This window comes from Pyrgilauda ruficollis, unplaced genomic scaffold (assembly GCF_017590135.1).
Source record: "Pyrgilauda ruficollis isolate IOZ18807 unplaced genomic scaffold, ASM1759013v1 scaffold71, whole genome shotgun sequence".
Taxonomy (NCBI): domain Eukaryota; kingdom Metazoa; phylum Chordata; class Aves; order Passeriformes; family Passeridae; genus Pyrgilauda; species Pyrgilauda ruficollis.
The window spans coordinates 1,679,799-1,692,450 of NW_024528933.1; the positions used below are offsets into that span (position 1 = coordinate 1,679,799).

At 35.8% G+C, this 12,652-nt stretch overlaps 1 protein-coding gene across 1 annotated transcript in view; it reads right to left on the reverse strand.

Annotated features, from left to right (window-relative positions):
- CNTLN (centlein) overlaps nt 1–12,652 on the reverse strand; it is a 168,932-nt gene that overhangs the window by 78,002 nt on the left and 78,278 nt on the right. Inside the window, 1 exon segment of the mRNA XM_041485556.1 lies at nt 11,792–11,917. Within this exon segment, the coding sequence (XP_041341490.1) occupies nt 11,792–11,917 (126 nt within the window).

Genomic DNA, 12,652 nt, shown 5'->3' on the forward strand with positions numbered 1-12,652 from the left:
CTGCGTCATTCACTTTCAATGAACACATCAAACAATGAAAATAAGAAATGTGTCAGGTTCAGGTCCTAACTGAAAAGGGAATTTCTCTGACCATTGTGTTTGATTTAGCAAGTGCTGATCAAAGGGCACCATGTCATCTGAAACCATCCAAGACACAAACTGAGACTGAGAGACAGAATCTTTTGAGATATTTCAACAGTGGGAAACTACCTTCTATCTGAAGTATTCCTGATTGCAGACTGCAGGCATGGAAATAGAAACTAAAGCTGTGAATATTAGTACTTGTCTTCTCCATCTTTTGACAGTAGAAACACTGAGAGTTGATGATATTTTAAGACTAGGCAAGAAATGCCTTACGTTAATATCCATTTAACTGTGTTTATACAAATTTTCTTCTCCTAGGATTTTCCATGGATTTCACATTTTATAATTACTATAACTACAAGCTTGATTTAAAAAAGAAAAAAAGTATACTTTAGACTTTTTATACTGGCTATCAAATAATTTTTTCTTCTAATTAATCTAGTAGTCACTAAATGAAGTGAAAGAAATTGTAAGTTTATACTAGGTTCAGTACAATTCCTACTTCCAATTATAATACTAAGTGGCACAAGTATTTGAGCACAACTTTCTCTACCAGGAGGGAAATTCAGCAATGAGTGTATAAAGGAATTGCAGGAGAAGCATAAACCTACAAAAATTTGCAGTCAACTGTCTGCTTTGGCAAGCAGTAACATCAAACATGGAGGATGCTTTCAGTTTACCCTTTCACAAGTTCCCTACTGACAATGTATCAGCTGACAAGCAGAGTGTGTTTTAGTTCTCTTCTTCACACTATATATCTTTTTCCTTGAGCAAGGAAATACATACAGCATATGAAATTTATAAATTGGCATTTTGAGGAGAACCAATTATCTGTCTTTTTAAAACTGAAACTTAAAATTCTATGGCTGTATGGTTGTATTTGTGTTATTTCTGTCAGCCCCTCTTAAACACAATCTCAAGATTATGTCTAAACAGTATTAAAACCCCTCAAACTCCTAAGCATTTTGCAATAAATGAGGAAGAACTAGAAACTAAAGTTTGTTTAAAATTGAAACCCCCATACAAAAGGAAGAGTATGCTATTTCTAGATTCTCAAGTGTCGCTAAGCAACCATATGCAAAATCACAAAAACAGTCAAGTTCTAAACTGAAATACATACAGCAATGTAGAACTCAAAGTCTATGGTTATCACAAAAGAAAAAACAAAGGACTTTTCTATGGAAAAAAGTTTGCTCTGTAGACTCAGAGAAGCTAAACCTTTGAACTACAATTCAAGAATGAATGATGGGGTTTGGATACAATGAAAATATACAGGCCAAGAGAAAAGACAAAGCAAATAAATGTCAGTATTAACTGGTTGCTTCTAGCTCATAAATTCACATTTTAACATTTTGTCTCTTGACAAAATCGAAGACTACAACTGCATTTTATTGTCTTTGTCACATTTCTGTTGTGTACTCATTCTATTATTTAACTCAACTTTTAGAAATTAAAGTTCCTGGGATGTATTTTAAAATAATAGAGAAATATCAGATACAAACTTTGCACAAGTGTTTATCAAATACTGCAAACTATTTTGACAATTTACACAATCTTTTTTATCTATATATTAGTTGAAACCTTGCAGGATGTTGAAAAGCCACAATTCTGTAAATAAGCTTTTATCCATTAATAAATTGATGAAAAAAAATAGAAATAAAACTTAACTAAACTTTAATGGGTTTTAAAAGTACTAAAACTGTTCAGAATTGTCTCCATAAATTTACACAAATAACACATACATAAATAATACATACATAAATAATGTCAGGCAAAAGAGATTCATTACAAGGAATACATATCAGCAATTCAGAAAAAAAGAAAGTAAGTAACCACTGAGTTCAACTTTTATCAAGTTTCTTTAAGTCTAAACTCAAATCTGCATAGGTAATGCTAACCCAGTGAGCCATTTCTAAAAGCTTGCAATGTTGAAATTGCAATTATCACTTGGCCTGTATCTAGATGCAGTTTTTCCCTAGGTTTATTTTGATCAATATGGGTTGTTTTTTTAAACTGAAAAGATATAAAACATTTTCAAATCATGTTAAACAACTCTTTTCTGATTGCACTGTGGGAGTCTTTACAGTCCTGATTAGTTTATATTTAAGAGTCCTAAAGGAGACTGTATAACTGGAAAACGTATCCTGAAAATCTGCAGTACCAACATACCAAATTTGCCAATAATGAAGGTTATGTAATTATGAGTGACATACATGACTGCAATTTCTTATTTAAGGACTACACTAATCCTACGTCTGTCTACTAGATGAATTGAAAATGGTTTTTAAAATAACTATTCAGCTCCCATGTAGACTTTTCAGCTTTTAAAAAGATAGGAAAAAAAAAAACCCAACTTGTTTTGCAATGTAGTTGAAAGAGTAGTAAAAACTAGCAGACTGAAAAGCTCCAGAATTTATTACTTCTTCCAGAAGAAATGTCTTGTTCTTATTTACACTCACATGTTTTACTTTCTAGCAGTGTTGCCAAGTTTAAATGATAGCCCATCAGATGGGGGAAAAGTAACTTAAAGACATACAAAGCCTAGAAACTAGTGTACTGCTTTTCAGCTTTATGCACGCCTGAAACTGCTTAATGGCCTTGAGTCTTCTGCAAAAAGAGGCTGTGCTGCTTTTAAGTGTATCGGGTAGATTTTAGTGTATTTCTTCAATCAGTCTTTGTCAACAATAAGCATTTTCTTACTTCCAAAACCAGCTGGCCTTCTGACAATTTAATCTACTCCAAAGTAGTTTTAAAGATCGCTTTGCTGACAAGAAACAGGGCAGCAGCAATCCCAGGTACTCTAGACTAGGCTGTCAGAGATGAACTTGCAGCTCCAAGGAAAAGACACTGAGTCCTTGATCTGAGAGGAATCAGCATCCTAAATTAGCAGGAGTCTACTGGGATTTCCTGGAAGACTATCAGTATCTTCTAATATGGCAGGTCAGAATTCTAATCATGTGTTTTTACATCCTGAGAACAACTTCAAAGTCCTTTGTTTACCACAGTTAACTTCACAAAAAAGTCACTCTTTCTTACTTGTAACACATATAGAAAATGCACCATCAAGAGCAGGAAAGCACGCAGCGTCCTGTTTTATGTAAAAAATTTTTATCCTCCAACTATGATTGCCACAGTCTCACCTGGCACTATTAAAACGATGATATTCAGAAATCAAGAGAGATCAAATCTATGCAGATAATAGCTTATGGTGGTATTGCACGCATTTTTGAAGCTACTGATCTTGACCCACAATTACAGAATCTGCTGTTTTCAGTATGATACAATAGTCTGGGCTCTATTTTTCATAATATAATACTTTTGATTATTCCTCCTTTTTTTAGTTTTTTTTTGTTTTTTTTTTTTTTAATACTTATCCATTTCAAATATAGGAAGAGGTAGCATATTTAAAACTGTGCTATAGAATCAGTTATGCTAAAATAATTACTTCCAATTTATTTTAGATTATAGCTAGGCATCAGCAAGAAATTCTTTGTAACAGTTGCTTACTTATCAAGTTATTAGAATAGGAGAAATGCTCCCACCATCTGCATATAAGCAGGGCTTCTGCAAACTATACCCTCTTGCTAGAACAAAATATCCTAGTACTCATCATTTTTAATTGTCAGCAGTTCTAAAGATACCATCAGGAGCCCTCACACAGCTCCAAATCTTAAGGTACATGTACACATGTGCACTTGGGCCTCAATGCATTAAAGAAAAGGTAATTTAGAAAGACAGTCTGAACTATAGCATAAACTTTCTCTCTACACTTATCAGTTTAAAGGGCTCCTTCCCTCCAGAGTTGCTGACCCTGGGTTAACCCATTGCCAGAAGACTCTAGTTAGTCCTCCAGCAAACAACTGCCTCCTGAGTAATACACATCCCGTAAGTCAGCCATTGCTCATCAGCAGCTTTCAGCATTCACAGGTAAGACAAGCAGGAGACTTCTACACTCCCCTGCATACAGATAAAAGGAATTAAGAGAGGAGGCTCATGGCAGTCTAAAATAAACATCCAAACAAACACTAAGACATTTTCCCCATTTGTCCCAGGGAATTTTATCTGGAAAATAAAAACCATACAGAGAATCTAATTTCTAATAGAGCTGAATACATAAGATGGAATAACCCACTGAGGAAACCGACTCCTTTCCAAGGATTACATGTTGTAAAGACTGCAGCAGGACGACTCTTTGGAGAAATAAGCACAACCAACCACAATCTCCTAATGCATATTGTTGCTGGTATGGACAGATATCAGGGGCTAGTCCAGGAGCTGCTGCAGTCAGGGAAGCCTTCCTCTGAGTTCATGAGGTTAACCATTGCCTTTGCAACCATTTTCCTCCGGAGTCATGGAAGACTGTTAAAGACAGGAAAGCCAAATGAAGAAAAAAATCAGACAGAAAAAGACTGCTAACCAAGCTTTGCATGCTCTTTATCACAGTCCTTAAAAAGGGACAGCAGCATTGCTTATTACAGTAACCAAAAAATAAGTTCTAAAGACACCAGGTCGACAGCGTCAAAGAATTTTTTTCTTATCCAAAGCTTAAGTTGAATAGCCTAATAATACTTGCAACAAAAATAGGATAGCAGAAGCAGCTCTGTTTTCTTCCACTCAGTAAAGAAAGATGCTTGAGAAGACAGTATATCAACAGAGAAATATGTAGGTAAGGAAAGCTGAACTGCACTTTCTCTTCTTTAGTCTTCTAATTTTTAGAAGGGTAAAAATTCTGCTCTGTAAAACCAGAGTAGAACACACATGCACATTACACATACTTCTGTAAAAAGCTCATATAGAAAATATAGGAAGAGGCTGTCAAAAATGGTCTTATATGTCATAATGCAAAATTCATTTTAATTTTCTGCTACTCTGAAATTACTTCAAGTCAGGAGAATCAAGACAGGCAGAAACTTTATCCAACTTTTACAGGTGAAATACTACTCTGACAGAAATTTGTCAAAACAAATGATTCTTCCTACAGCATTATGATTCAAGTATATTTGCGTGCAGTAAGGGCAAAATATGCTCTTTTCATGGGTCTGTATATTTATGACAGCCTTGGAAAACAAGAGCAAACCTGGGAGTAAGTGTTTGATATAGACTGTGAGAGAGCAAAAACCATTACATATGTCTGAGGATAACACTACCATGGTAAGAGTAAAGCAAAAATACTAGCATTACTCCCACTCTGTGATCATTCACACTATCCAGAATGATTTACTGGAATTCCTTCACATGAAAAATATTGTAAACTTACAGTTTACACTAAGAAATGTATAGTCTTAATTAACCAAGGAAATGAAGTATTTGACTACACAGAGTCTTTAAGCTATCTATCTTGCTTGTGCATCCACTTCCCAGAAATATGTCTTTATCATTCTTGTTTCCCAATTCAGTTGCTTGTAGGATGGATGAAAATTGCAGGAAGAGATATCTGTTGTTGCTAAGTAAAGTCTCCCAGATTTACAACCCCCATTCAGGAGCAAAAAAGGGATAAAAGCAACTCCCCCCTCACCAGTCCAGTGTCTCTTCACCTAACAAAATGGTGAATAGTGTCATAGTTGTCAAGAGTGCTTTTTGAGATATATTTCAAGTCAACAGTCAATCCAAAGTCAAAGAAGCACTAGTGACTAAGATAGCTTCAACATGCAGCATAACCTTTAGTTTGCAAAAGGATGGTAGAAACCCACGCCTAAAATTTTATCTACTATTTAGCAATCTTTAATTTGTTACACTGAAGCACAAAATCCACCTTATTTATCAAGAAGTGTTTAACAAAAATATGAATGTTACACTGTGCGAATTATGTTTATTATTCTAATCTGCAGGTTTCCATTCCTTTAAAATAAGACCATCAGAACAGCCTCATAAACAGTGTTTGTACCTGTCATTAGCTCAAAACAGATTCAACCTCAAGGGCCAAGAGTGGGGTACAACTGCCATGAATATAACTCAGAGAAGAGGGTACGTCACCCATCATATGAATATCAAGAGAATTTTGGTGTTCTATCAGTCCTTCTAATGTTTATAAACCTCATATGACAATACACTAAATTCTCTTGCCTACAGCCTGCTATTAGTATGGAGCTGGTTTCCAATAATGCAAAGGAAGGATAAAAAATAAATTTCTTATTTTATTTCTTCCACTGAAGTATTTGAGTTTCAGGAAAATTAAGACGATTCCATGTTTATACTCACATGACTGTGTTTGGAAAAAAGCAAATACAACAATAATTCTTAGAAAATGCATTCTGAATTCCTTAGAAATTAGGAAAAGATCCAAATGCATTAAGATAGGTTAAACTTTTGCATGTATATGCATATTCTGCCTCATACAACAAAAGAGGACTAAGTAGTTTATCACAAAAATCATGTTGGGTCATAATAACAGTCTGCTAAGCACCATATTTGACTTTCTAAAATTACAAAACAGTACACTTTAGGAAAGAGTTCAAGAGATAAAGCAAGAATACATAAACAATGTTTAATAACTTTCATTGTAAAGTATTATTTTATATTATAAAATAATATTTTAATAATACAAAATAATTTAGTATTTATATTATTCAGCACTCTCTGAAATAAATGTTTCTACACTTTTTCAGTTGTTGAAGTTCCATATGGTATTATCAAAGCTGAGATACATGGAACCATGAAAATTTATTATGTCCCTTCCAAAATCACTACTATACAAAGGCAAGTGGAAAATTATCACTGTATGTTAAATGAATCTAGCCAGAATGTACAAAGCACTGCTATCTTTACTGGAAATCCCACTTCACAGAAGGTACTGCAGAGAAACTTATTTTCATTACTCACTCCTTATTCTCTTAAAATAGCAATCTGACATGTTAGCAGCAATCTCTGTGCTTTGGTATTACTGACTGTAGGTTCATAGACTTCTTCTATGAACATTCTGTACAGTTTCATATGACACACTTAGTAGTTCTTTGTTTTTATACATGCATGCATATCTGTAAGACTAATAAATCAGGTATTTCCATCTAAGTGCTGAAGACCTTTTGTCTAGGCCAGACAGAGGGATAAGAAAAAGACAGTTCTTCTGCAGGCAATATGCTTACACCTGTACAACAATTCATTTCTAAACCAAATAATCTACAGAAATCACTCTGATCCAACAGCGAGACAAGCAATAGCTCTGTGCAAGCAACAATACAAAGGGAAGCTAGCACAGAGTCCTTACCTTTCTCCACCATCTCTCTGCTATTTTTGTTCCTGACAATGTCCAAATTTTATCATTAATGCAACTTTAATTCCTCATCTGCTTCTATATTATGAAAAAAAATGTTTAGCAGCATAATTTATGTTTTTAACATCACACAATTCCATCATATATGAGAGTGCACCGAAGTACAAGACAAGACATGTCTGATTAAATATGAAGGAGCAAAGGAAAAACACAAACACATCTGATATTAAAAAACACACTAAGTCCCCAAATTTGTCTGTTAGCTAGGATGCAGGAAATTACAAGATGTGGTGGACACAGGTAAGAAATGTTCTAGAGACAAGCTTAACAATTAAAAAGCATCAATCTCATTATCCTTGACAGAACCCTCTCACTGAAAAGCAGTTGACATAGTGCTTGGTGAAAATGTAACTGGAAGCTTGCTAGAAAAAAACCTGATTTTCTTCAAAAAAGGGCTGTTTTGTTCATTATGTTCATTAAAAGCCCCTACATGAGTTCATGTGGCATTTACAGTTCTGACTTTGGTCCTTTAAAAATATCTTATAGAAACTATACTCTGTATTACACCAAATGCTTCTTATTTCTTATATTTTAATTTATTTGTAGTGCAGTATTTCTCATTCTCACACTTGAGCCTGACTGTCATTTTCACTGAGCAATACTCAGTTCAGTCAGTAAGCATGCACTTTGTCAAAACCCGCAGAAAAGTCACAAGACCAGCTGCAGAACTTAGGCTGGAATTGCTTTCAGCAGAACTAAAGCTGGTATTTCAGATTATTATCTACCCCAACCTAAACAAACACATACACACCATCATTTTAACTATATATGCCTTTGAACTACAGAATTACCAACTGCAGAAAAAAGTAACCAAGAGCCTTGACCTATTAGATTCAAGTAATTATTAGCAAGATGTCTGCTCTGTCCCAGCAGAGCAGAAAAAAAAACTAAAACTGATAACCAGAAAGATTACTTTACAGAGAAAACACACAAGTCAGAAGGGCTATATACTGTAGGTGACACTTTTTAACAATGACGTAGTGTGAATGCACTATGCTACAAATGAATCTGCTACATGCTGTAGCTATTGAGTGAAACACAGAAAAAATGGCTGGGATATTTGGATGTTTCACAAAAAACTGGAGGTTTAAAAATAAAAGTCTCTGATGACCAGGCATCTCCTATTTGCTTGAGACGGTCAAGATTATCAAAACCGCATTTTTCAGCAGATTCTCTAGTTAAAGAACCAGGGAGGTAACACACATTCAAGAAGCAAAGGAACTAATAAAACCTATGTTTGTGGTTTTTACTGCTGGCATTCCAGCACACTTAATTCAGCTTTTTTCCATTATACCCATTCTGATAGCTAGAAAAGGTGAGGCATCACATGGTGCTGCTGGTACTATGATAGGCTCCTGTCAGCTAGTTGGTCACATACCACTACACCAGGTACACAACAGTTGTTTTAATTCCACAGGAATAAGGAAAGCAGAAACCATGAGGTCTTATTTTCCTAAAAAAAGAAAGCTTATCAGAAACACTAAATAGCTGCTACAGCAGAGGAAGGATACAACTGAGCTTGTAGTGATTCCATATGCTTTGAAGACCCAGAGCACACTTCCTACAATGGATGGCATGCACAACTACATAACACTCATAACAGACAACGATTTTCCAGCTAGCTGGGAAAATGATAACTTACATCATCATGTCTAATGTTGAAGAATGTTCACTGTCAAATAATTGAGTGTTGCTGATATCTTTTACAAGGTTGCCTAAAAATAATACAGAATGAAAACTAAAATTGTAAAGATTCCGTAACAGTTTATATCCAGTCATACGTTTCCAAAGTCTGTACATGAAGGCCAAAGGGACAGGGTATCCCTATACTCCAGCTCTCTAGCTCTTGATATGGAAATGCCAAAATAATTTCATTAGCCAGCTTGCAATCAGGTTGCAACTGGATGTGCAGTGAAGCAGTTCTGTGGAGTGGGACCTGTCAGTCCTTCAGGTCAACAAGCTGTCCATGAGCCAGCAGTGTGTCCTGGTGGCACATTAGGAAGAGCATTGCCAGCAGGTTGAGGAAGGTGATCCTGCCTCTCTACTCAGCATTGGTGAGGCCACATCTGGATTGCTGTGTCCATTTCTGGGTTCCTCACTAGAAGGGAGTCATAGAGACCCTGGAGTGGGTCCAGTGGAGGGCTAAAACCATGATTAATGTATGTGCATATTAAAGACATTTTACATCATTGCTCTATCCCTTGAAGATGGGAGAGAAAGTCTTTCTTACAGATTAAATACATAAACAAGCATCAACAAATAATCCTATTTTCTAGACACACTCTTTGGTTTAGTCAGAGACAGAAATTTTACCTATTCCATGTTAAAACTACTTAAACCAAAATACAATCCCTACCCAGACACTCTTTAAGAAATGGTGCATTAGTTTTGGTTTATGTATGGTCTACATCAACCTAAGATAACAATCAGTAGGCTCTATCCAACTAAGTGCATTCACAAAAGCTATGGGCTAACCTGATTTACTTACACTGCCCGTAACATTACACATATAAGTAATTGGTCCAACTCCATAGATCATGTCCTTTATCCACAGAACTTAAAAAACAATAGAAGCAGTATAAAGAAGCTCTATCCACATACCTAAAAAGTACAATAAATTTAGTATTGACTTTCTTACGAAAATGAGCTGAAATCCTGAGATGGTGACTTCCTTCAACAAATTAAAGACTGTCATTATTAGAAACAGATATAAACCCCACAATTACGCATTCATTTCTTCCTTACTTCAACCAACAGTAAGTGACATTGCCCATAAGGAAAAAACAGCACCTAAATCCACACAAGGAGTTCACCTTAATGAACACAGTGCTGCACTGGCTTCTTACTAAATCCTTACTATGCAGACTTTCATGAATCCATTTTGTCTTATAAATCCTGTATCTTAAAGAGCTCAACTGTCCGCTTATGACACCTTACCACAGTCTAGTCAAGGTCAATCATCTGCAACATACAAGAAATAAGGGTGTTCCCATAAATGTGACTGCACAGGAAGTCTAGAAAAGCAGTCCAACTGTACCAACTTTCAGGATGTGCACAATATATAAGCATGGCTTAGTGTGAAAAAAGAGGCTTATGTAATTCTCTTGAGTTACTATTGCCTGTGGTGAATGTGTTCACTAGTGATGGAAGGGGAATTACATGTATGCAATTACATACATGGCAAGAAAGTGTTCTTTCCTAAATAAAAAATGCAAACTCACAAAATAATTGCAGGTGATAATTTGTTGTTATAGCTTCAAACAGCAAAAAAGAGGTGACAATGAAGTGACAAGAACAGGCATGCAATTTTAACTAGCAGATATAAGAATACATGTAACACAGCTACTGGCAACATTGCCTATAATACACCAGTGGAGATTATGGCCAACACAAGGACTTACATAGAACAAAACAATTTGCTGCTGTTGAAATTCTGTGATAGCAGCCTTCATGGTATTGCCACAAAATGGGCTTACATTGTGATCCATTGGGAAAACGCATTTTTTTTAATGCTGACAAAAACAAAGTCAGAATAAAACTTTCTATGATGTCTTGATTCTTAAATGAAACAAAAAATCATAGTCACTTACAGAAAGAGTTAAATCACAGCAAAGGGCTAATTATACCATACTAACTTCCTTTTGTCTAGTATAAAAGGACATTTTTTTACTTTGCCTGGCTGAGTGTAATAGCCTATGAATTATGAGATCAAAGCAGCAAACTGTATGTTTTCTAAAGTAAGAGTTTCCTTCACCAAGTTTTACACTTACTACAGCTGAAAGAGCTGTGTGAAGGGATCAGCACTAAACCCAAAGGACAGGCTGTGCACAGCAAGAAAGAGAGCAACTCCCTCGTGCTTTCTGCAGGTCACTACCAAGGACCATGTTAGCAGATCCACACCAGACCCTTAACAGGCAGCTCTGCTGCTACCAGTAATTAGCTTGGACAGCTCTGGCTCCAGGAGTAGCAGCAAGGCTACACCATAATGAGCTCAGCTGGGATTAGCAGGACAGGGCAGGGAACCAAGAGAGCTGAGGCATTCTGCATTGCGTATGTATCACAGAGATCAAACAAGGATGGCTGGCTAGGTTATCCCCTCACCACCTCATTCCAAAAATGAAGCACGGCAGTGTGTAAAATACAGGCTAATGAAGAGCGACACCTCCAACAGATGAGAGCCACATTAATTAACACAATCCCTAGATCATGGAATACAGTTTCTGTTAGTGCTAGCAAACTTGTAACTTGTCACTGATTTAAGGGGGAGAGAGAAGCAAGAAAAAAAAAAAAAAGAGCTGATGTTTTCCTTTTCTGCTTTTGGTAGATGTTTTTATAATGGAATTTTGCCAGGAATTCCTCTTGTACGGCCTGTAAAGCCCTTCAGAAAAAACCCCAGTATGTTTCCTTACTCAAACACCATTTAAGAAACAAACTCACTTCTCAATCAGCAGCTTTTTGTGCTCCCTTTTGAAAAAAGCCAGTTCATTCCACATCACATCAGGATTTTCTTGACAGAGCTGACAGGAGCCTGTATGCTGGTATCTGCTTTTACTATTTTCAAGGCTGTTTATGAGTTAAACAAGGTTGTTTGTTTTCAAATATCTAAATGTTTTAGGAGAATCAGAATAAAAGCACCCCTGCTCCCAGAAAATACAGATTTTCAAGTACAGCATCCATTGAATCTGAATTTTGTACGAAGTATACATTCTGAGGCATGAAATCTGTGGTAATAAAGAGAAGTTCAATAACATCATTTTAGACAGATATTGTCCTGGTATGACACCAAGTCTCCCAGGTGATGTGGCAGAATAGTGTCGCCCATGTTCTGACAACATTACTTTAAATACTTGTATGAGAAAGAAGTTGTTAAAATTATCACGTAATCTCTTGAAAATTAAGGGAGAGTCATCAGCTCCCCTAACAACCCAGCAAGCCAATCTGGAAGTTGCAGCTAATGCCCACTCTAAATCACACTGTTGTTCTACAGTTTAATAAAGGAATTAACTATCTATGGACAAGATGATATATTAAGAAAAAACATATTGACGTTAGAAGTACAGAAAAATAAAATTAAAATATTTAACCTTTTTTCTGTCCTTAAAATATTTTTAGGTATTTTAATAATGTCAAAGATAAAAATTGCATTAAAAATCCTTTATGTAATCAATTTAAACTCTGCAATCCAAATTCCTACTGGGCATAGAAATAAACTCTCAGACAATGTGGTAACCTCCTAAGGCCCGCATCATCTTTGCAGTCACGTACATCAGTGCAAGTGGTATGTACGCTGACAGGTGG